The sequence below is a fragment of the Opisthorchis viverrini genome, assembly GCF_000715545.1.
Source record: "Opisthorchis viverrini unplaced genomic scaffold opera_v5_122, whole genome shotgun sequence".
Taxonomy (NCBI): Eukaryota; Metazoa; Platyhelminthes; class Trematoda; order Opisthorchiida; family Opisthorchiidae; genus Opisthorchis; species Opisthorchis viverrini.
Window position 1 is genome coordinate 641,464 of NW_008751780.1, and position 25,522 is coordinate 666,985.

At 41.6% G+C, this 25,522-nt stretch overlaps 2 protein-coding genes across 2 annotated transcripts in view; one reads left to right on the plus strand and one right to left on the minus strand.

Annotated features, from left to right (window-relative positions):
* Nucleotides 1-633: 633 nt before the first annotated feature.
* The window catches only part of T265_06145 (hypothetical protein), a gene marked incomplete at both ends in the record, with an annotated part of 43,653 nt that continues 18,764 nt past the window's right edge, over nucleotides 634-25,522 (minus strand). The window contains one exon of the mRNA XM_009171338.1: nucleotides 634-725. Coding sequence (XP_009169602.1) covers nucleotides 634-725 — 92 coding nt within the window. The remainder of the gene's footprint in view (nucleotides 726-25,522) is intronic.
* Nucleotides 7,591-25,522, plus strand: part of T265_13959 (hypothetical protein) — a gene marked incomplete at both ends in the record, with an annotated part of 41,453 nt that continues 23,521 nt past the window's right edge. The window contains 5 exons of the mRNA XM_009171360.1: nucleotides 7,591-7,698; nucleotides 7,738-7,854; nucleotides 7,896-8,008; nucleotides 8,053-8,209; nucleotides 9,654-9,980. Coding sequence (XP_009169624.1) covers nucleotides 7,593-7,698; nucleotides 7,738-7,854; nucleotides 7,896-8,008; nucleotides 8,053-8,209; nucleotides 9,654-9,980 — 820 coding nt within the window. The remainder of the gene's footprint in view (nucleotides 7,699-7,737; nucleotides 7,855-7,895; nucleotides 8,009-8,052; nucleotides 8,210-9,653; nucleotides 9,981-25,522) is intronic.

The window sequence follows — 25,522 nt, forward strand, 5'->3', positions numbered from 1 at the left end:
CGGTGTTACTGAAGCCTACTAGGAGTCACCTAGATGAGGGCAGCGGGGCGACCTGGAGAGGTTTAACATGGTGACAGATCTCATAAATCGATCGCCATTATGTTCCGATTCTGAAGAAGCCCTTCTTCCCTTCAAAGTATTCGGACTACTGCTGGGTTGCCTGATTGGTGACAAAGCCCGACGTTTACTTATCAGAGCTGCATTGAGAGAGTTATAGTAGCCACTTGGTCTTATGAGGCTGCCATGCAGAATAAACATGGAACCTTGTGTAGATCGATCCCCCACATCTACTGTGGGCCACTCGAAGTTGCTACTCGCAGGCAGGTGTCTTAGCAATCGGTTAACATGCATCGTAAAGAACACCGGAAAGTGAACTTACTTGATGTGTAGTAACAAATATGTTTGGCTAATGTCTGAAGACTGATAAACGAGTGGAATCAGCTTGGATATGTATTTGAGCGGAGGAGGCCGGATAACTAAATCCTTTTTGTTATCTACCCTCGTAGTTTCTTCTGGTTCGCCTCCCTCCATGCACAACCAAGGCGTTCACTGTGACTTCTAAAACTGACAAATGGACGCACTTTTCGTCAATCAGAATGAGGTTCTAGTCCGGAGATTACTGCTTGGAAGCGTCTACGTCCGGTCAATGAATAGGATCAGATCACATACGTATTTGGGTAGAAGCCGGATATTATATTGTTGTTTGAGGAGTACTGTTAGACGGACTGAACAGAGTATTGGAAGACTCATGTACGTGTCACGATGGGGTCAGAATATGAAGTCACGTCGGCAAAGATGAACTGATGATCAGTTAGTGTACTGCTAGCTTCTGGGATCCAAAGAGAATAGGAGGCTACTGTCTCGCTCGCCATCTTCTTAATGAATCCAAACAGCATCGACGGAAGCGGATTTCGGGTTTTTAAAAACACAAGCTCCGCTTCTTGCTCTTTTTTGGCTTTAATGCATCCAGTTTTATGCAGAAGATACCCAGAAGCGGTCAGCGCCCACTGTACATAATAACTTGCTGCTCTTCGAAATGAGGCAGAAAATAATGAACACTAAGTGACCAAACCCATTAAATTAATAAAACGTGAACGTTACTGTGTAATAGACTTAATATTCAATGGCAGGATTTGAATGAATGAGTCACAGGCAATGAGTGGCCACCCACGGGATTTGGTAGCTACGAAAGCCAACTAGGAATAATCATTCTCTATATATCAAGTGTAGCAAACAAACTACGGGAAACTTTAGTAGACAGTTTTTAAAACAGAACAATTAGTCAGGTAGAGCCAAATGTGCGCAAACAAGTGGAATGTTTTAGCTTCACGTCCCGAAAATGAAGATCTTCAAACCTAGTAAAAGAGTACTCTGATAAATATCCGGAATTAATGGGAACTGCATGGGCTTGGTTTGATTAAAAATAAACGGACGAACTGGGGACTATAGCGGTAGAAAGGAACAAACGTTTTGCATGCAGAGCTAATGAGCAAAAACCACATGTCGCTAAAGAATGATTATCCAGACAAAGTCCTTAACCCGTGAGTTATTTTATATTGATTGAAGGCCTCGACGCTCTGATATAGTTTATGTATTTATTGAATTATAACGGTAAACAGATACGGGGAATTCACAAGAGTTATTCATCCTATTTGGTGTCTCTTATGAGATTTAATTAAAGAATTATGTACCGAAATTACGGATGCAAGCCCGACTGTTCAAGATCTTAGTGGAGGGGTGTTTGTTTTTGCTGCTTCAGCCACTTCCTGAAAGAGTAGCATCAGGCCAAACAATACACATTTCTCAGCATTCCATGATTTGGTTTGAGTACAGGCAATAGCAATTTTAGTGGTATTCATCCGGTTACTTCAGACGATTTCGGTACCGACAAATCAAAATCTGGCGACTATCAAACCTTTTTCACAACCTAAAAGCTAAGCATATCCTGACGAACCGTGTGCAGTGGGCATAATCGTGGTGCTACAAATGGCCACAGTGGAATGAGTAATAATTTTCACTACCTTTCAAAGGAGAGGAGCTGTTTTTCTTAATGCTAATATGGGTTTACTCACAACAGATTGTCCAAGACCAATTTGCTGCTGGTTAGGTAAAAATTAGCTAGAAAGGTCGACAATGGACCAAGATGGACGATGTGTGCACAAGGTTTAGTTAAACACACATGAGGCGGTATACAACTTAACTCCATCTTACTTCAGTAATAATGATGATATTTGAGTATCACCTTTAGAATTGTAGCTTTGAAATCATTTCAAATTATTTGTGATTCAATTTAAGTAGCGGCCACCTCAGAAAGCTGCACTAGGACCGATAATATATATATATATATACTATATATAAGCTCTCTATTGCGGTTTGCGTTTTTTGCTTGCATATGCTGACAACAGCGCGCTGCGGGCGAGACAGGACCTGCAGCGTCTAGAATGCAGACCAGGGCCCAAACAACACAGACAGAAAGATGTAGTTCTTGTACGAGAGTTGAACGTGCCAGCAGTAGCTTATGAAACATTTTTTACCTCAACTTAGCCACCAAAAATGTCAGTCTACGTTGTCTACGAATAAGTGAGTTTGTACCACAAAATTGCTCCTAAACCTAGGATAAGGGTTGTGTTAATCATTTCCACGCCATGACCTGGAACGTCTAAAACCCCGCGCAACGATGTGCCCAACAAAATCTCCTTTAGTGCATGTAATTCATCAGATTAACTTGCAGCCTTTAATTGAGCTCAGGCTTGAGGTTGGTTTGCTTATCTGACAGGTTATGGAGACCGCTGGGTCAATAGTAATAGACACGTGGGCAGCTACCTTTTATCTTTAGGCAATGCGAGCAGCATATGAACTTTGATCAGACGTATTGCTCCTAATTTGAAGAATGGTTGGAGCGATTCTTAACTCGGATAAATAAAGATCCAAAAGCTATGACAAAAGTGCTTCAAAGTTTATAGGAAACCTCTTGTACTATTGTATGTCTTGTATTTTTTTCACTCACATGGTGCTAAGCGAAAAAGTAAAATGACCAAAAAACTGAAGCGTAATTTAGAGTCTACTTTATCAACTACAGTCGGTCTGATTGCATGCTCTGTGCCCACTTCACTAATCAGGTACTTTGGACAACCCCCGAGCCGCCTTGCGCTGGCAACAAAAGGCGGATTTATATGCTTTTGGCTTGTTTTATTGGTAAACGCCACTCAAGATACCTATTTAGATCTCATAATATACGAGATTTTGCATGCAATGATCGACAAAACCTGACTGGATTCATTCACTTATGTTGAAAAAGCTAGCTTTTGTTACTAGTGCTTTAGCAGCCGAAACGTCTATGGTATATTTGGTCCACGGAGCAACACCGTGGCAACGAAAGCTGATTCTTTATAGGTGAAGAATAGCAGACCCTACAATAAAACCAGTGTCCTACATTTATTACTTCATTCATCACCAAATGTCTAGCGAAGTTTTCCAAAAATGGCCCTAAAGGCGCACGTACATAGGCTAAGGTTACTGTAATCGAAGCACTATATTTCTGCACAGAAATACTTCTGTTTGACCGTCTTGATCGTTGCTTTCAGTCCTTGGGCTAGGTTGCGTGAGTAATCAACACCTTTGAGTTTGCTTGTTCCCAATTAAATGTGATCTTAAAACAGCCCGGTTTCAAAACAAACGGTTGCTTATGTAGGTAATGGACGCATTAATTATTGCCATTTGTATCATGAAGGACTAAAATAAACACAAAGAATAAAGAGAAACCATTAGAAAGGGGGTAAAACATTGCAAGAGCCTTTTTCGCTGACCGCTTTTGATGTTTTCAACCTCATTTTGCGGCAGACATAGAAATACCAATGACTATGTCTAATCGCCCTGTATCAGCTGAATTAGCCTTGACTTAAGCACAAAAGCTGATTTGAAAGAGACAGCGTCTCACATAGAAGCGATGTTTCGTTTAGAAAGTAAGTTGCTTCCCGTAGAAGAGTGATTGTTTTCAGGATAGTGACAACATTTTAGAAGGGTTTGATTTGAACTAAGAATGCAAAAGGATATAAATACTAAACCGCCAAAATTAGTTTTAAAGAAGCACTGACCACACGTACATTACGGGTGAAATCAGCGAAAAAGTATTGCTTCAAGGCATTTGATACAACCATAAGCGTTGCCAGTAGTGCTTATTTGCACGATGCTAGAGTTTGCTGAAGATTGGTTATTTTACTAATTTTCTGCCTCTTTTACGTTATGAACTATAGAAAACTCCATGTGTAGGTGTCTTACTTTTATAAAAAAACAAATGGTTTGGCGGACTTGAACTCGCTTTCCGGTCGGATTTACAAAAATGCAAATTGATGCCACGGACAACAGTAAATTCAAGTCACTGTACTGACTTTTTTCCTTGGGTACAAGGAAATGTTTCGGTTATTTTATGAGATGGAAACTGAGTACCCGAATTTGGGTTGTGTACATCTGGATTACAGAGCTAGTAGTGCTGGTGTGGCCGTTTTAATAGCACATGCTTCAAACAAGGACACTGTGTTTCTTTAAATACTCCGTGGTTCAACAAACCAACGACAGCCTCTTGTCTTGAAAGTTTTAAATTATTTGATGATTTTTGCAAACATTCAAGATGGTTTAAAAATGGCGTTGGTTAGTCAGGCATGGAAGAGTTATGCAAGTGTATTTATTGCACACTCCATTGTTAGGAAGGACTACCAATGGCAGGTTGGACGCGGACCTAATGGACCAAACTGAGACGGTAAGTAGTTGACCGGTGATGGAGAACGCGGTAGCAATTCAAGCATTCGTGGAAGATATCCGGACGAGTTTATTTTGCGACTGACTTTAAAGGTTCAACATTTGATGGAATGTTTATACATTTTGGCATATATAGTGACTTCGTCGACAATCTACTTGGGTTCAAAACAAAAGACTTGATACCTAGTGAACTTTCAACGGCTTTTAGTTTGGTCTAAATAGTTGAAACGTCAAAAATGAGTCCATAACATAGAAAAAGAAAGACGGAAGGTACGTTGCAGAGGACGTGCACAAAAGACAAACCTGAAGTGGCCCTGGGGATCAATCCACGGACAATAGCTGTAAGCCGATTATACAGTGGCTGACACTAGTTTCGTGCTTTTTCCCCTTGTGTAGCAAACACCGGGCAACTTACTGCTGACACTGGAACTTCGGCTACTTTAATTTTGAGTAGCCTTTTATCTTAGTTGCAAATGGTAAGAAGACCGCCCAATTTAAATAGTGCCAGTTTGATAGTTCACCTGTTTAACAAATTAAAATACTTCTCTATGATAATTCATTGGTTGGCTCCATTAAATTTCAAACATGGGAGTTCTACTTACTTAAATAGACGATATTGGACACAAGTATTATACCCGAAACTGGAAAGTATTCTCAGTCCGCTTTTTGTCAGGTTTAACACAGTACTCGTAAGGTTGCCAAAGGCTCTCAGGGAGCACACCTATTAGAAGGATTTTACGTCTGGACAATGTGTGGTTACCTGTACCAGCTGAAACACAGGGCAGCTTTGTGTAGAATATTGCATTGAAATTAAAACTGAATGCGCGTTCTCCTGAAATAACATAAAACAGCCTTTCTAAGGAGATAAAATTGAACTGAAGTTAGCCATAATTAAGATGGTTACAAAAATAAAGTGTCCTTTGGATTTGTTTGATAGAAAATCTGTAGTTAGTGAGAAGCTTCAGAAATTAAATAGAATTAAATGAAGCTGTACTAAGCTAGAAAGCAGAAAAGTGCTGGGCGTTTGTTCCATTCTTGTTGTGAACCATAAGAAATGTCCGTCTTCGAGCTCACTAGGGTGACAAGAACTCCCAGCTTTTGAGTTGACAATGTAGCCTACTACCACTTAGCTGCAACCAGCAGGTTGATAATCTGATTAGTATACGCTGGGATAGTTTATAATACTATACCATTAGGGATTAATGAGACGCGCACTGCTGATATTTCTCAGTTAGACTGAAAAAACTGTACAGTTATTCTCGGAGTTTACTAACGGAGTTCAATAACTGGATACAATTTCAGTTATTTATTATGTTTTCTCCTTATGAAAGAGGTTCATTTGTGCAATATTCCCCCAAGAGTTTTACAAAAGGTTGAGTGACATCGGAAAGGCTCTCCCTCGTTCTCTCGGATAGTCAAAATTGAGGCAGGCAGTTCACTTAAAACCAATGACTGAACATTAGGTCGACTTTGACAAAGGACACGATGCAATAATGGCCTTGAACCATTTAGTCACATTCTGCTTTTTGTTTCAAGTTTAGGCTTACTTTTACAGTCTCTTAGCTCTTTAATATTACTAGCTCAAACTACATATTCAAATTAACAAGTTTTCTTTGTATATAGGCCTATGGTGTTTTTAACGATAAAAAATCAACTGAATGTTGTCACTAGTGGAGACAGTGGCGCACCATCTTCATATATACCGGGTGGATAAGCGGATATCGCACCAAACAATAGTAACTACTGATTACTCTGGATTTATGTTGCAAAAGCGGCTAATAAGCCGCCATTTAAGATGTGAAATTCTTTCATCTTAAGTAACACAGGAAGATTCATCTAAACTCAATGGTAATCGCGTGTCTGATTTATTTTATTTACATATAACATGTTAGGTGTTGTCTGCTCAAGCACATTGTGCCTATGTAAAATAGGAGCTCAATTACTTCCGTCATAGGAATCTCTTGCATATTTCCGTCATGATATTTTTACGTAAATTTTACCTAATTGTTCAGTTGGACTTGTAGTAAGGACATTGAAGTCCAGTTTGGTGAGCGGTACGAAAAGTTTTTAACACGGCTATCTTGTTCATGCATCCGAAAAATATAGATACGCGTTTGCGATGTTCTTCGGCTTTGGGGTTTGCTTGAAGAGCAGAGCTTTTTCGGCTGTACGAGGGTTTCTTCTCTTGCGTTAATATTGTATTTGTATGGTTTCCACAACATCCAGAGTTACACTCTTTGTTCCCAGCTGTACATAGTGATCTAGTTCATGCAGTAGATGGTTTTGTCCAACCAATCAGAGAATTTGAGTATTTAATGATGTGACAAATCGTATGCTAAACATATTAGGACTGCATCTTGAGGGTTTTATGTCCTTTTAATATTGAATGGTTTCGGATGTCCATCACTGATTCTCAGATTTACACACTATTTTTCTGCCTGAGAATTTCCTCTACCCTGTGAGTAGTAGTTGGATGAGTTGTAACACTCTTTATCCACATTTCGGTCCATTACAACGTCTTTACTGAGCCGCTAAACTTGTTTTGGTGACCGTATTTCCACTTTTTAGCAATTTTAATTGCTCACGCAATACAAGAAGCCGCATTTATTCACTAAATTGTCCGATACTGCACCAGGTCCGCCGAATCATCACCATACTTAATCCCCCAGAATTTTCAATGCTTTATATTAATCAGATACAGACAATATTTCTTGTGGGGACGTTATATTTTTTGTAAGTTCTGTTCCACGTACACTCACTTGTGCTTCTCCAAAGGGTCACGGAGTCTTACAGATGTAAGTGCTTTTATCGGGTCTCATTTTCTGCATCGTACAGTTCGTTGTACGAATGGCTTTGTTTGTGACCGTACTCGATGTGTAGACCTCTCGGTCCGCTGTGACGGGAATTTTGACTGCGTTGACCGCACTGATGAGTTAAATTGTGGTGAGTTTACCTGACCATAAAGTGCATAGTTTCCTCCAGAGCCATGTAGAAATAACGAGCTGAGATGCAGTGATGGAACGTGTATTAAACGGCATAGTTTATGCGATCAGGTGAAAAACTGTCCAAACGGAGAGGATGAGGATCCTGAATTCTGCGGTAGGTTTTACGCTGATGCCTATTAATGATACTTTTTGCAGTACGCAAAAAGTGCCCTGGGCAGTTTCTATGCCGTGTTACGTTGTCTGACTGCGTAGAAAAGGCCTGTTCTTCAAGGACACTTTGTCCAGACCACACAGATCAAGCCGAAGAGGTAGGTTTTCTGTCGAGTACACGCTGAATGTATCACGTGCCCAGGTTTGCAGCTCCCAGCTGGAACCACAGAAGCCCACAGTAACCTGTCGCCAAGGCGAATTCCAGTGTGATGATACAAAACAATGTGTAGCTTCGGTATACGTGTGTGATGGGTTCGAAGATTGCAAAGACGGATCGGACGAAACGAATTGTCCATCAGGTAAGTGGGGCTCCAGGTGTGGTTATTTGTCTAACCACCTGTTGATGAATTCCGACAGTCATGTGCCTACTAGTGAACAACCACAAATTTTTCCCCAATTAAACATCGATTCTTGCAGGGGACCTGGTAACTATCATGTCGATATGAGAGGAGATGCAGTTTGCACTGGTTGCCTGTGTATATAGCTGTTCTGCGGACTCCATTTGGTAGAATAGTGAAGCTAGAGTTTTGTCAGTTTACAAGTAGTCTTACACCAAGAGAGGTGGGATTGTTTAAACCAACGCGTTTAAATACGGAAACATAACAAGGGAACTTGTGCAATATTTTTCAGACAAGTAAGTGACAACAGAAAATTGGGGTGTAAGAGGACTGTGTAGTGTAACAGTGTGTACTAGTCGTTATAGTATTCCGGATATGAAAGTCCCTTGTTTGGTGCAACTGAACTGACTTTTCAAAAGTTAATAACCAAAGTTATGGTCGCTTAGTTAAGTTGAGCGCCTCTGTGCATAGTTTGGCATTTCATTTTATTCAACACTTGATGAGGATTTCCGTTGTATTTTTTATAACTCATTTCCTTCCCGATGAATTATGGGTAGGAATGGGTGTTCGCAGGATGAGTGTATCCAGTTGCGTAAGATTTTAGACAGTAAGATTCAGGTCTTCACTTTTGTCCTTGGGACATGCCTGTTAATTATAATTCTTACGTGTCAGGAAGTTCAGCGGATGTATACAAAGCCACAGACCCAATCAGTTTGGCGGAAAATGTTGGATATAGTGACTGAAGCTACAGGGTCAGAAAGGACACTTGTAAGTTATTCACCATTAAGCTGATAGTACTGTACACTCATTGAGTATTTTCATCGATTACTGTTTTGTCGGTCCTAATTCGCCCCCTAAGTTGACAAAGCAGACTCGTGTTCACCTGAGTATACGTTTACGGGAAATGAAGGTGTGGCCCTGCTCAAATGAACTTTCTGAAGGCGTTTTTTCATAGTGGCTCATTTTTGGGTCTTACAAGGAGGACCTTCCGCAAGTATCTCCACTAGCTAGCTGCAGGCTACGCGATCTCCAGCCGGGTCATACAGACGCACGTGTACAAAACAGGCGACAATTCTCTCTCTAGGCGAACCTGACACATCTTATTAGTTGCAGCATACTGTATTTACAACCAGAAATGACTCACTTTTCCGCAGACCCTGGTTTGGCGATGATAGTGCACAGGCACGGCAATCCAGTGGATAATATCCATTGTTTATTAGGATCCTCTTCAACTTGCCTTCAACTGTTATCGTTCTGTGATACTAACTTCCACAGGTGTAAATATATGTCTGATTGATGCATCTGATTATCTCAATGAGATCACGCAATGCGCAAAATTATGTTCTGTAGAACTGTCTTCAAAGTGTTAACCAAAACATATATTTTCCAGTCTCTACACTTTCAGGACAACCCCAAGCTCATGGTCAGGTCTTGGAGTTAAATGAATTCAAATGCCCCGGTGGGCTCTCAATACCTTTGGATTGGGTGTGCGATGGAAGGGCAGATTGTCCTGGAGGAGAAGATGAAGAAATTGGTCCATCGACTCTGTCTAAATGCGTGCCAAGACATAAAGGGCTCAGAGAATCTCCCAGCAAGTACAGTAGTTGTCCAAAAGGTACTGTTCATTGTGGATCGGTTAGCACACTGAGTGAACCGAAGTGCATTAATCAATCAAAGCTGTGTGATGGCACGTACGACTGCCCAGATTTTGCCGACGAACTGACCGACTGTGGTAAGCTTTACGCTGTCTTTCTTTTATGCCTCCAGGCTCTTCGAGTTATTACAAATGTGCAGTCACTGATATTTATCATGGAACCGATGGGAACTGTGGTAAAAAAATATGTAAGCTGTGTAATGGTTGCCTTCATACACTTCAGTTGGACCTGCATGGGCTTAGTGGTACAGACGGCTGTAGCCCTGAACTGGATTCCAGCTGTGCTCTCAAGAAGGCGTACGAGAATCCGAAGTCTGCGGTTGTAAACAGAACTTCCAGCATTGATTTGAGGTATACGGTTGGATATGATAGTTTACTTTGGTCCTGGGCGTATTGCGCCCAGAGTACACATTCCTTCCACACAGCGAACACTAAGTCAGAGGACTTGAACGTTGGTCGCAAATCCAGAGCGATACGTATTTAGCCTGTCGGCATTCTATTTGTTGTAAGAACACATGTACTCTCTTAGCTGGGGCAGCACTGAGCGTTTCCAACGGAGTCCCACACCTTGAGGATGACTCATTAATTTCGTGAATGTGTATAAGGCAGCATTTAGTAGACTTCCCCGTTTCTGCTGGAGCTTGACGAAGAGAGCAATAGAACACACAAGTCGTGTAGCAAGACAGAGCGCTTATAGAACCGGTGTGTATCAACCAACGTTTCGATGTGAACAATTTTTCGATTAATTCCTTCTATGTTAGGAAGGTCGCCATTCAGTGGTAGTCGGGAAGATCTTACTAAATAATGAGATGTTTTGTCCAAATTGCCTGACGAGACAAAGAGTGTCCTGCTTCAGTCACACGAGTGAGTTATTCTAAATGAATACCATATAAAACGCGAATTTAAACACCCATTTTCGGGTGTTTCGAGGAGAAGGGTACCTGTTTTACGAGTACGCCGGTTTGTTCTGTTAATCTATTCGTATAACACTAACTAGGATGGAGTGAGGTAAACGAAACTGCTAGCCTTGGAGCTTACTGCAAGTGAGTAGTGGGAGAAGGTTAAACTGATAAGGGAATAAAGGGCTAACTAATGGGAGTTCCACACTTTTGTCACGAATCCATCGTGTGGTTGAGTAATCAACTGTGGAAGTCAAAAACAGTTCAATGAGTTGCAAGATTTTTTCGAAGCCTTCCCCTTCAGTGCCATGTACAAGGTGAGGGTGAAGCATAAACGGTGTTCCTCTTACGTACGACCGGTCCAAGTCGTTCTCTTGTGGCAGAACTTGGTGGGATATGTTTTGTAATAAATCGTCGAAAGTGAACTATGGGATGTGTGCGCAAAAGATGCCCTAAGCATATTTTCAACGTGATGTACACTACATTGTCCGCTTTGTCTAACAAACAAGCTTCAGCGATCCCAAGAGATGGGAGCTGACACTCAAAATTCTGTCGGTTCAAAAAAATATCATACAGTTTCTAATAGAGACAATGAAATGCTTAATGCGGCGGTACCACTTCAAGCACTAAATTTAGTCATATCACCTGTCACACAAGAGACAAACAAAAGGACAAATTTCTATGGGAAGTCATTAATTTCAATTCCATGAAGGGATTTGCGATTTACAGCAGACAAAGGCGCGTTATGGACTGAGGTGTCCCAAAATGGTCACGGTTCAAGGATGGGACGTTGACATCATCAGCTTACGTCAATGCCGTCATTTTGTTTCATTGTTTTCTTCAGTAGCTTCCGGCTTTGACGTTTTCGAAGGCCTCCTACCCTTCACTTATCCCTTCAGACCTGTTTTGACGTAGTAAGTGGTACAGTGGATCGGCGATCGTGTTAAAATTCTTGACACACTGATAGTAGTATACTGTTTGCTCATGAATCTGCCGTAGGAATCAGTTTGGATTGGGAACTGAACAGCCTTGGGTATCCGCCAATTTTTCAGGCACTGGTTTTCTTCTCTTCCTCTCCCACTTTATGACCAAACAGTGTAACCGAACTTCGAGCGAGGTGTGTTACCGCTTCACTGATCCGCAAATCAGCCTCCTGAATGCGCTCCAATACGGCTTTCGAATGAGCTGCACTCTCTGGTACCGAATTGCCGTTCACGACGATACTGTCCCCATACACGGTAACATTCCTTAGTGTCTTCGTTACATGAAGCATCAGCGCCGGAAAGTGAATGGTACCCCGACAAGAAGAACGACACCCTACTAAATTGATATTGGGTGTCCTCAGTCCTGAACACCGTTTTCTGTCGATCCTCTGACTTGATGGCTAGTTGCCAGTATCCGGAATTCTGTTCGAACACAGTGAAATATCGGAATTGCTAGAGTAAACCGAATACCTTTGCGACCTAAGGGACGGATGAAATCCTATTTAGAGTAAGTTCGTTCGAACGCCGGAAATTCACACGAAGTCGGTATTTTCCGCTCGCCTTCACGTTCCTCTTTTAATTCAACGACGCCCACTGTGAGAAGATTATTGTTACAAATAGCGAGTACAAGGCTTTAATGGATGGCTTGTGACCAAACTAAAACTATTAGCGAGCCGAGCCTTCATTGAAGTTCGGCATCCTGTTGACGAACTGAGGTCAATTATGACTAAGGCAGTAATTCAATTTGTTGTGCTTGACGGAAGTATGGTAGGATTTTGATAACAGGTTTCTTTCATTGGAACAGAGTTACAAATGACTGGAAACGAGTAGCGGATTTCATTTCGGCCAGCACTGAGTACTGTAGAGGCTAATAAACGAATAGCACGCAAACGGCCTTCTCTGGACACCCAGCCGGGTAAAAAAGTCACAGTCTGAGAAGTGAGATCCACACAAACTGAAAAAAAGAGTAACCGCTTCAGAATCGCCTGATGTTTGTAGGCTGTCGTTTCTAGATAACGAAGATTCTGCATACCGCATTTTTATTTCGATCTTGTTTTGGAAGCAATGTCTACCAATAAAGCGTCAGAAGTGTGCGTTGTTAGTGTTTCACAATTTTGGTAGCTTGGAGGCGTTTATTCGTTGCTGATTTGGTGTCATTCGATCTGTTTTCCAAGCTTGGCAATGAGCATTTAAACTTGAACGGGGACGAAACGTTTACATGTTGACTGGCAAGCTTGAAAAACTTAATAAAGCCCACCCGATGAACCACCACTGGAGCTAATTAGTAGCGGACTTTTCAAGGAGTTTACACATTCAGAGTCGTGAGGAAAATGGGAGAGTGGTCTCTTAAAATCAGGCACGAAGTACCAAGGTAAGGGGTGATATCAGCTTAGAGCGGCTAAGGTTTGCTCATTACAAGTAGTACTTGGGTAAATGATGATGGTGGGTCAGAGATGACAACGGATCGGTAGGCAGCAGTCGTGTGCCTGCGGTTACATTTGGAGCAAGCAATTTGACCCAAGTGATGCCGTAAATTTGCATAAAATTGTCAATATTCATGCAGCTCCGGTCTGCGCGTAAGCTGCACAGATTTCCTAGTGAACAAACTTAGAAAAGTAGACACTAAGATCTCTCAACCAACACTTTCTGCTTAGATGCCTGGCCGAAAAACAACCATGCTTCAACTGGCAAGTAGTCCAGCGTCCAAAAGCATGGATATATATATATATACATATATATATATATGAGAACAATGACGCAAAATGTAGATAGTTATCAAGTATACTACGGGAACGTATAATCTGTTAAGACAAACGAATCGTGTAGCACTTTTAAGGTAATACCATAAAGACCAGAGTTTCAGATATTCAATTCGTTAGGAAAGCTAAAATATTTGTTCCAAATGACTGTAACTTAGAGAATTCACCCTTACTGGATTATACACCATCTGGCAGTGTCAAGAGGACCTTGCCGCGTGGGGAATTCAGTTTGAAATCGATAACAGGAACTCGTAAGTTATTGCTGCGGTTGTTGTTCTATTCGGTTTCTAACACAGTGACTGTCAAAGTAAATTTATTAAATGCCTAGGCATATGTAGTGATCAATACAGCGGCCAGCAATAAACACCACGGCTCTCCTCCGAAAATTCAGTTTTGTCCTAGGAATGACACACTTACCTCGGAGGGTAGACATAAAACAATTCTCAATAGCAGATTTCGAACGAATCACACTTGCGGAACATGAAATAATAGGTAACTTTGGAAAAGCGCCGGCGTCCTACCAATAAAAATCAGAAGTGCTGAGAATTAACGGATTTCAGAACATTCCTAACAGTCATCCTCAAAGCAAAGTTTAGGGGGAATGATCGGCCACAAAACAAAGACTGCTGACATATATGAGTTGAACTGAATAAGATCTAGGTGCGGAAAGGATTTTGGGGTTTAAAGTGAAATACGGTCCTACCAGTGCAGTCACTCTAGACTGATAATCATTATCTGGCGAATTTTAATGCAACTTTGAATCCGGAAGCTTCTTTTTGTTAGTTTAGTCTTATGCTATTGAGCCATGAGTGATCGGTGGACGATGCAAAGTAAGTTACAGAGCGATTGTACGTCAGCCACATCACGTGCTATCGTTCTGATCATTCTCGAACATAATTGTTGCTACAGTAATACCTCTTAGGGTTTACCACTCAACAGACCTTTCGTTTTCTCCTTCTGCTAGTCTCCTTAACCGCCAATCAGTTTAAAAGGATCGATTTATTAAGAGCCGTTTACTTCGCTACTAGGACATTTTAGAGCTTTCTAAACTTTTTAACTACTTTACACAAACCTAATACATCGAAACGATTTGGGTGTGAATATTTGCACGTACTGAATAGCACTGACTATCAAACCATAGTTCCGGTTAAAGATTGGTTTGGAATGTCTGGGCCATTTCTTGCAAGCTTATCCTGCTGTTTCGTTGGGAGCACGAAGATATATTTTTACAGAGATTCCGTTGTTTCTTATCGTCATATGAAGCTCACTCCTCGAAAGGAGCACCGTTTCTCCTTTAGTTTGCTGAGTCATCACCATCATTATTGGCAGCATAACACCAGTGTTCAAAACCCATGCTTTATTGCCGGACAACCATGGTTTATTTGAAAGCCTTATGGTGAAGAAAAGAATGAAGGTGGGCGGGGAAAGGACTTAGTGCTAGCTTACTACATTCTGAAGTGCCTACACCTCCATACACTCATTCAGGCAATCTGAATAGAAACTGACAGCAAGATCGCCACTGATATAGGTTGACAGCCATATCTTGCAGTGTCTCCACCTAGGCACAGTAAGGACCACGCGGTCTCCATCCTGGAAGGCGAGCAGCACCGACAGCACCCAAGTGTTTCGTAATCTCCTTCGTAATCCTCTGCCAAGTCAAGGGTTCGCCACCTCTCCGCTTACACCACTCTGAGTTGGGCATAATTTTCGATTCATCCACTTGTTATCATAGCCGAGACCACCCCCTTTCTTTCGTGAAAAACAGTCCACCGAATAACGCCAGAGAAATATGTGGTTGTGAAATTAGCCGTTATTAAGGTCACAAGTGGAGCTCGATCAGGTGATTTTTAGAAATCAGTGCGTCTTAGAAACTCTTGGTGGGGTTCGAAGGGAGTAAAATTGCATCCTATGTTTGCTAGCATCCTTGCATTGCAACGGGTATTCCGAAGAAACGTAGCACAGACAAACAGGGTACGCCTGAGGACGAACTCGAACTGCCGACCTTCAGCTGACCGGACGGCTGCCTACCTACTGAGCTACCAAGAAAACTATGAAAAGGCCAATGACAACCTCAACGTCCAGCCCACTTTGAAGGTCACACAAGAGGCTTATGAATGGTACTGGCAGATGTGAGCCCTTAATTCATTAAATAAATAAATGATATATAGGGACGTGGTAATCAGCCGCGAATTTCAGGTGCGTGAGCTAGATTGGAAGCGAGCATCTTCGGTAGCTCAGGGGTTAGAGTGACTCTCCGGTAAGTTAGATGTGGGAGATTAGGGTCCGTTCCATGCTGATATTATTGTACCTAGTTTTTTTTCAGTTCAAGATCTACCAGATAACCTTACATTTTCTAACATCTTTTACTTCTGGGTTATAGAACCATAGGGATCTTCATTCAGTCTCGTGTGTCAGATAATGAACAGTTCCGGCTCTAGTTACGTAAAGGGGGTCGTAATTTCTGTTACTCCATTCACTTCAGTTTATTGACTTAGCGTTGGTACACTGCCATCTGGGGTTGACGAACCCTTAAATGAAATTATATGTTATCTCACGAAACGAGACAGAACGGAGCCGCTTCGTAAACTAAACTCGGGTAACCCAATTAACAATTCCTCAGATTTGAAACTCTAGTTGAATTGCATTTGCAGCTAATGTGGTCTTCGATTTAAACGATATTGGTAGTTAGAGTTGTTGGTTGTATGTCCATTGAGGTCCATGCTCCAGAGTTAGTACCCTCAGTGTTCAACTACTGTCTTTTTACACAACTATTAAGACAAGTTCTTGTTCAACATGTGATCGTCATCACTGCAGTTACACTCTTATCTACACTGGACTACTTCGAATGGTCGCCTCCAATTTGCCATCTTTCCTTCTGACGTGGTTCGTAGCTGATGACAGTGGTGACTTCAAAGATTGACTGAGGCTACTAACCAGATTCCAAAATTTAATCATATGTTAGGATCAAAAGGTTGGTCCAGATTATTCCATATTCACCTTTTTGCGTTTGGCATGAATTTCTGGATCTCCGTAAAATAACTGATAAACGAATATACCCGGCAGTATAGTAGACTGCTTCCTCTTCGGAGGCGATGTAATTGAGGAGCACCCACACTGCTACTCACACTTTCAGATTATATGGAGATTCACTTCTGAATCAAGTCAAGGCCTCAGAAAACTTGTTTGATAACGGTTCCCACCATCAAGTGGATATATTTTGGGCATCTTTCATTAGGCTGGAGAATTGACAATGATTAGCTTTTTCCCAAAACATTTCGAAGCCGCTGCGCCAGAGCATTAAAATAAACTTTTCCCGGGCTTTCTCCAATTCAAAACATTTGGCGAGTTGTAGCACAAGAACGTTTATAGATAAAAACGGAAAACTAATGCGTTGTAAATATCATCTCATCGGTAATTTGAACAAACTGAGGTTATGTGCGCATGCTGCTTAGGGAGTTGATCCTTTATTTCGGTTAAGTAATGCCTGGGAATGGCCCAGTTTCTTGGAGATCATTTAGCCACAACCTCAAGTATGATATCTACAAGTGTTTCTTTTAGTATTTCACACCAAATCGTCTGTCGTTTCTTGGACTTTCTGAACCAGCTATAGCGGCCCGCAAGTTCTGAGCTAACTAACTTTTGCGCTAACTTCACAGCCCTTCATTCCAGTAACTTCCAGGAAACTCACACTGGATCCTTGACAGCCTTTTATAAATAATCTCCTTTTGTTTCAGCTAGGAACATTTTCCTGCATGAACGGTTTTCCTCTGGAAACATTACCACTCCTTACTTTGCTTTCTGGTGCATTTGTTTGTATGATAAAAAATAAACGATAATGATCATTCAGCTGTAACAGCCTTTCGATGTCTAGCTGCCATGCCACCCGAAGGATGCACAAGTGCTAGGATACTGCCAGTTTGCCCAAACATACACAGGAGCAGGGCTTCGGACCATGGACCTCTCGTCAGCACGTTCACGTCCCAACCACTGAACAACTCCGAGTTCATGAGGCGTCATACCGGGGAGATATTGGTGATATATACGATCCCATTCTTTACACCATAACTTTGTTTTCCTAAAAAGGACAAAAAGTTCAGGGGATGCTTCGGCAAAGTCACTTCGATTTGTTGCAGGGGTTGAAGGTGTATGACTCACCTTCAACCAGATGTTGAGGAAAATTGTCGTGGCTTACATTATTTTGGATAAGTTGTGCGTGATTGCGTGATTTGCGGAATTCATGTTTACATCTCTCTCGAATGAGCAGTTCTCCTGCCCTGGCACAATCACTCTGGTGTTTCCACACCAACGAGGTGCTCATCAACAGTGCGCATCCTTGGCTATGCCAGAATCCGAACTCCGTCTGGTCGAGTAGACATAACCCGCTCGCCTCATATATCCCATGTCTGGAGTTGAACCTTCGACGTGGACAATGATATGCATTGCTAATCCTTTCAAATAGGAGCGAAACCCCAGTACAGTGCTTCCTCTCTTTCTTGTGATAATTGCGCCAGGACAGGAAAGGACTGTTCAACTGAGAGTGATACGAACGTGTATTTTGAAAGGGGTGGATGATCGTCGTTTTGTTCTGTGTGTGTAATAAATTAAAAACAAGATGACATAAAACTGACAGCTACTCGTACGATGGTTATTTTGTTTCCGTTGGGGTCCGACTCTATGGGAGTGAAGTGAATTTGCAGCTAACGTCAAAAATTTGAAGTTCAGGTCTAAGTTTCGGGCAACGAACGAAAGTTTGGCAAGGGTTTGGAGACAATCGGTCTTCTCGTTAGGTATAGTTACTTTCGGTTAATTCAGTTGACCAGGATAATCCGTAGTAGGTACCATTTGTAGGAGTTAATAGTTGGTACAGCATTCTGTTGTGTGATGTCTTCCGAATACCTTTTCCGTTACACTTAGTGTCAAAAACTGGAATTTTCTACTTATTTGAGCCTTTTTGACTGTCAAAACAAGCAATCGTTCGACAAATAAGTTTCTCACATTTTCATAAAGGAAACTACTCACAAGGTTGCTGAAAACTCTTCGACCTGGTGAGTACCTTCCTTTATGAAAATATAATGCGATCCCTCGAATATCGTGCTGACTGAAACATAAGGCGGCCTGTGTGCAGCGCATTCAGTTGTAGAATATCATAAACGAGAGATTCAGTTGAGTCTCTCGTAAAAACCAAATTGATTTGCAACTGAGTGTATTTCTCGAATCTTCTCACATGTTCCCATCGGTATCCGAAGTTCGGCTACACCAGCCAGGTCGACAGCCCATGTTTCTGGGCTCTGCGTCTCCGATTTTTTCACAGATCTTACGATGTCGCCAAAAATCCACTCATTGAGTTCACACGTAAATGACCTTGAAAAGAACACGTCGTTATCACGCCACGCCAGGGTTAATTCAACCTTGTTTTGACGTCACTGTCTACTGGAACTAGAGAACGCTGCGGGGGGTCATATTTAACTGTCAGCCATGTGTTTGTCTTGTATGACTAAGTGGGTTCAAACGACGACGGATCTGCTTCTCCTTACGATGCGTACCATCACCAGTTTTGTGAATGAAGCTGATGGAGGCGTGCTTCCTGAGTTTTAGAAATTCAAATCACTATTCATGCTCTGCTAATATATTTCGGTCGGAAATTATACATGCTGAAGTTTACCTATTTATTGGACGTTGGGCGAGGCAGTTAAGGATGATATGTTACATACAAAGAGGAATAAGGAAGAGCTACAAGTCACTGGATGGGTGATGGATTGACACGCGTTGCCAAGTGATCAGCCAAAGAGAAGATTGTTTAGATCACTCCATTTTTTAATTTCCAAATGTTCGGTACACCTCGAAGATTGGAGCTATGTTTGACTGAGCAATCTGACTGTTAGCTTCGCTTGAATATTCACTGATCCTCACTGATAACTGGAGAACTAATAAGCAATGTGCTCATAATTTAAACAAATGTCCGGGGGCCTAAAGGAGTGTAGTGACTCGGAACATTCCAGTTTGTAGAAGCTCAACAGATACGCGTTGGTCGATTAGTTACGTGAGGAATTTCGATAAGGACGAGAAGCCTCGTACGACTGAGTTTCCCGGATTCGCTATTTTCTTTTTAGGCGACATCTGTTAACTCATTAGGATGCAATGGCAACTGGAATCCCCGAACAGTTGGTACATGATTTGCATCCGTTATTAATGCTGTCGACGGTCATGCTGTTGATGAAGACACTGTTCTTTTCATTGAACCGGGGTGGTAGATTTAACTAGCGGATAGCCTTGGAGAGTGGCCTTCGAACAAGTTTGGGTTTTCGAATACTTCTCGAGTATCATGTTACTTTTCCGATCCTCTGGTATCAAAAAAAGAAAAAAAGTAACTTGAGATTTCTGTCTAGCGTTTGTTTTCGTGGTTTTCGGTTTATCATCCTCCTCCAACTCTAATTGGACTGTAAGATAGAATTCTGGGAAATGGCATTCGAAGTTACACCAAACAGATGTCATCTACTTCACATTTGCTCGGAAGCCTAGAGTTCTGTACTCTAGTACACCTAGTTGAACCCCGTAAGTGACTTGCTAGGAATGTATCTGTGATCCACCGATTTTTAAGCAAGTTCATGAAGTTTATTTTCCTTCTTTGGTACAGTTTAGTGCATGTATTGAAGCTGTGTCAATGTGCTTAGCTAAAATCCTGAGGTCGACTTCGGAAATTTTGTCAAGTATCTGGTGGGATCTACAAAACGGTTAGCACTTTGGGACGCCTACACTCAGGCGAGTTTTTCAGACAGTCAACAATCCTCACGAGTTCTTCGCGTATCTAAGAGATACAGCACTCGAGTTACTAGTTGGTAGACGAACCCAGCCAACTGGTCGATGAGTACAGTTTGAACACGTGACATGGTATGGACGTCCTACACCGTAATCACTACCATGTGCTATTGTATGAGTTTTCAAGGACATTGATTTCAGTTTTGGTCACTGATTACCGAACTTCGCGTAATACCTCGAGATATTGTTCAGCACTGCGTGCAAACACACCGTGTATACACACAGGATGTACTACGAAGTACGTCATTACGACAAGCTAGACAATGATCACAAGCCTGCGGTATATTGAAAACTCTAAATATTTCGTCTGTCATGGCTAGAACAATCGGCCTGAATTCCAGGCTTCTTGCTTGGGACTGACCCGGTGTTTCTTGAGAATCAAGAAGAATTTAGGTACAGCGCTGGGATTCAGAAAACTGTAGGACCTAGTGACGAGACTTCAAGTGTATTTTTCCTTATTCGTCACGAACTATGGAAGCCTGTGAGGTTTCATTTGAAAACCAGCTGTGCCCCGCATCCCTGTGCACTGCTACTTGAGCAGCCTCGACTTCTGTCCTTTGCAGAGCTTGCAGTTTTCACACATGAAAACATCAGTGCGGTACTCGATTGGAAAAATATATATTCATCCGTTTAATGTTTAACAGATTCCCTCTTGTGCGCGAGCCTGGACATACCTTTGAGCGTCGAAGATGTACTTTACAATGACTGTACAGTTTGATGAGTTTTTTTATCTCAGGTTATCCACCAGCCTTGAATTATTGTTTTTGGAAGGACTAACAAACTAGGATATTTTCCTATTCAATACTTTGAATACTTGGCAGCCACTTATTAATTGCGTGTAGATAGGATGAGTAAGTGTAATTGCCTGCAATGTGACTAGTCTGTTAAGTTATACTTTGAGCAAAACACAGGGCAGACTGTCCGACCGATGCATCCGCAGATTGCTAGCTTAGAGTACTGCCTGAATCACACACCCAGATAGTCGGCTACAAAAAGGCGAAATTTCAGAAAACAGGTACCACGACCCGTGCCACACCACCCAGTGAACTTTGCTATGCATATTACTTTTATCCTGTTCTACAGTAAGCATTCAGAAAAGTTGTCACATTTTAGATTAGATTTTCTGTCCGATTTTCCCTGACAGAATGACCGTGAAACTTGTTATTCTCTTGTTCTCGCAAACTTTGTCGTCCATAATGATTTCTACCCAGCGGTTTTAGCAAAAGGTGAATTTATAATAATACCTATGGGCACTTTCCAGGTTGAGCTGTTCTCGTTCACTGTTCTGTTCTCCAGATTAACCGTTTGGTTTACTGGACTAGGCTACTCTGTCACTCCTTGGGCTATGCACTTTCCTGCTGTTTCCTGTGGTCGTACGACTGATCTAATTAGGGATACGTAATGATTACTTCTCTTCATGAATGGATTTTCCCTCTGGCTGAATACTTCTGCTCCGAAACAATCACGTGATCAGTCACGTAATCACTCAATTTGCATGCAGTACAAATGATGGCTGATTTCTTTAGGGAGAAGAGCGTACTTACGGCGAAGAGCATAGAGAAAGGCCTAGAAGCTCCCAGTGGATAGAAAGTTAATGATTTTTAGGCCAACAAAAACCCCAAAGAACTGTGAGCTCAACAAAATGCTGAGTCCCCTACAGAACTAAGGACTAGCGACTAAGCTAGGGATTGCGCAGTGTGCACAGGTTGCACTTCATGTATCTAAATCAAATTTGGGTGATTCTAAAGCAAACCAATCTATCGGAGTTTATGCCTTAAATATATGTGTATGCGTTGAGTACATGTGTACGAACTGAGCATTTATTTAGGCACTATGTTCACCTTCATCCACTAAAAAACCAGAGTATAGTTATTAGTGTAGTTTCATTTCAAATATACAAACCCGCCTATTCTGGAAAGTTAAAAGGCACAGCGTGGCGGGGAACATGAGGGGATTCGGAGCTTTCCGAATAGTATCTCAATACCTTATAAAATGGGTAAATATTCACGAATATTCAGGTTAATTGGCGTTTTTTTTCTTCAAAAAAAAACTTCACTCGACTTTGTGGCGACTGGTGACTCGACTGACGAGTAAACAGTTGCATTTCCTTGAGTCTCAAATGTATTTGCTTGGGAGTTTTATCAAAGTTTGTATCCTCTCATCCTGGAAAGATTACACAGATTACTCTACGTCACACTGAAATACCAGTAACTTCTCCAGCGATCATTGCCCTTCAGTTACCAGCAACTTACACTCAGACTACTGCTCTGTAGTGTTTTTTATCTAACGAAGCGAACAACTGATTAGTGTGTTTAAGAGTCCAGCAGAGTTTTTCTAATGCGGGCATATCCTTATTCGAGTAACACCTGTCTAACGCGTGGATTGACGGTCCTTTTTTCTGTGCACGAGATGGCCGACTGAAGGGGTACGCGACTGATGGGTACTAATAATAGCAAATCCAAGTTTAGTACTTTCCTTGTGGCATAGAATGAGTGTATCAGGACAGCAAATGAGCTGTTCGTGGATTTGGTTTTTACGTAGACTATACAAGCACTGTGCGTGCGACTCAGCTGCACGGTCATCCATGAGAGTAAACATATTACTGTAACGGATCATTGTTGGTACAGTTGTTCTCACTCATGAATTCAGACAAAAACACATTCCTAGTGGTATGACTGATGTTTGATTTAGAGGACTGTGGCTGTGTCCTACAAATTCACTTGGACAGACAAAGGACACTCAAATCGACGGCATAAGTAGTCGAATATGTTTTTCGAGAGCTCATGGACACACTAGGATAACCAAACAATTGTATAGTAGAGAAATGTTCATGAGAACACGCGGCGAAAGCAAAACTGAAATAACAGCAGTGCGTGTCGTTAGACTAAACGTATGAATTATACAAACCTTATCTTTTTGGGTGCAAACGCGTACACATGTACCCAAGGAAACGCGTGACAAATGTTGACTGAGAAAATCAAGCCAGAAAGGTTGGTACCGTCCATTCCTATCGTGACGTTTGCACTGACATGATGAATCATCAGATTATACGGTAAGAGACAGTCTATTATCGATATTCTCTGTCGAACAATGCACCTAACTCGACAGGTTTTTCATTGGTTTCGAGCGGATAGGCGTGATCAAGAATAAAGCCAGATTAAACAAAGATTTTGGTGAACTCATTCGTTTTAAAGCAACGTAGTAAGGGAGTGTCAGTTATCAAACCCTCAGATGTCCACTTTTCAGCTGAGAATGGAAGTCATGTGACCAAACCAGCAGGGGCTGTTTACAAGCAAGCCATCTGTTCTAGCGTTTCAAGTATTCTATCTGTTTCGCCAAATACCTGCTACACCAAGTGTTGTACAACACCGATAACGCTCTGACAACTTTAGACACATACTTTGGCTGAATATCAATAAAAATACCTAGTTACCTTCTGAATCATTATGTACCTAGGGATTGTCCAGGAAGGAAACTCACAAAATAAAATTACGGAACGGATTTTCTTCACTGTACACGTACTGGAATATGAAGAGTTTGAGTACTTTTATTGGTGGCTAATCTGGTGGCTGTCGATCTGTTTCCGAGCTTGGCATTTAGTTTGTACCCTCCCAACCGCGTACTGATAATACCTCCTGTATTGGTAACAAAACGTTTGCAAGCCCATTGCCGAGTTTGGCGAACAAATCAACAAACACCTAAGAAGCTATCATTTTTCCTATACATATCCACATGGGAGGTATGTCTTATTTGCGGTTTCTATCCAGATCGCCTGAATGAGTGTCTGGAGGTGTAGGCATCTCGGAATGGTTGTGGTAATCTAGTCCCTCCTCAGTCCACCTTTATCCTTTTCTTCGCAAAAAGGTTTCCAAATAAATCATGATTGTACAGCATTGAAGCATCGGTGTTGAGCACTGATATCACGGCATCGATGGTACTGGTGATGATGATGATGATCATGATAATGATGAATGGCCTTGTTTTACTGGTTAACAGTCGCGCAAAAGCTGATAATGTGGCCACCACTGCTTTTGTGCGGTAGTATTTTGGAAATATCACTTGGACGAAACAATTACCGAATTTTCTAAGGCTACAAAATAGTCTGGAACATCAAAATATACGTTGACTCTTGTTTGATTTACAGCGGTTAAAACTGACTTTTCTGGTCTAGCAATGAAAGTGACAAACCAAACGTGAATATTACACGTTGTCACACAATTGTTTCAGATTAAGACATGCGGGATTTTGCGGTGCTTTCATTGGAGTCAAACTAAGAAATCTCACTACAACCTCCTTAATACTATTTTTTGTTATATCCATCAGCCGAAGTGCTACGCCAAGGCCGCCTCATCTTCCATTCGAGCCGATATTCAGGAACACGAAACTGAAGTTCTTCGGCAGTGATTGCTGGCTTTCTGTTGTTTGAGACAGAGGCAATTTGTACCCAAACTTCTAATAGTTGAGCACATAAGGCTGTAGTTATTTTCTTCGGGCAGAATTACCCACCCATCATCACGGTGACTTATTATGCACTAAAATTGGTTACTCGTAAGGATGCCATATCCGAAATTACTCACAAGTAGAGACTTCTGGTCAGTCTTGCTAGGTTTTTTCTGTTGCAAGTTTAATAAATTGATAAGTTTTCAGTTGTTATAACGTGGAACTTATGTATGAGATGGCCCACACATCATACAAAGTTGAAATCACTATGAAGAAGGCATTTGGTACACATTTCCCGTTCATTGAAATCATAAGGACCATAAGGACTCATTATCCGGATAACGCACTAGTTGTTGTAGCCATTTCGTACTGTGACCAGGCTCCTTCATTGGTTTGCTACCTAGTCTTATTGGATGATATTGCTGTTGGTTTTTGTATTCTGGTTTGGTAGTTCTAGAGATCCACGTACTTAGGTTGATTGTAAGGGTAACTAGTGTTCATTCTGAATCTTCTAAGAAATTTTCTCGCTTGAGCACCTACTGAATGAGCAGCTATACTTCCCATAAAATTTCTCGAAAGCAGTACTCTCTATTAGAAAAGACGACTGCGAATCATCCACTCAACCTTTTACACTGATCAACAGAAGCAGATGATGTGTGGCGATCCTCACTATCCATTGTCAGGTTGAGCTGGAACTTTTCACTGTGCCCAGAATCACTCGA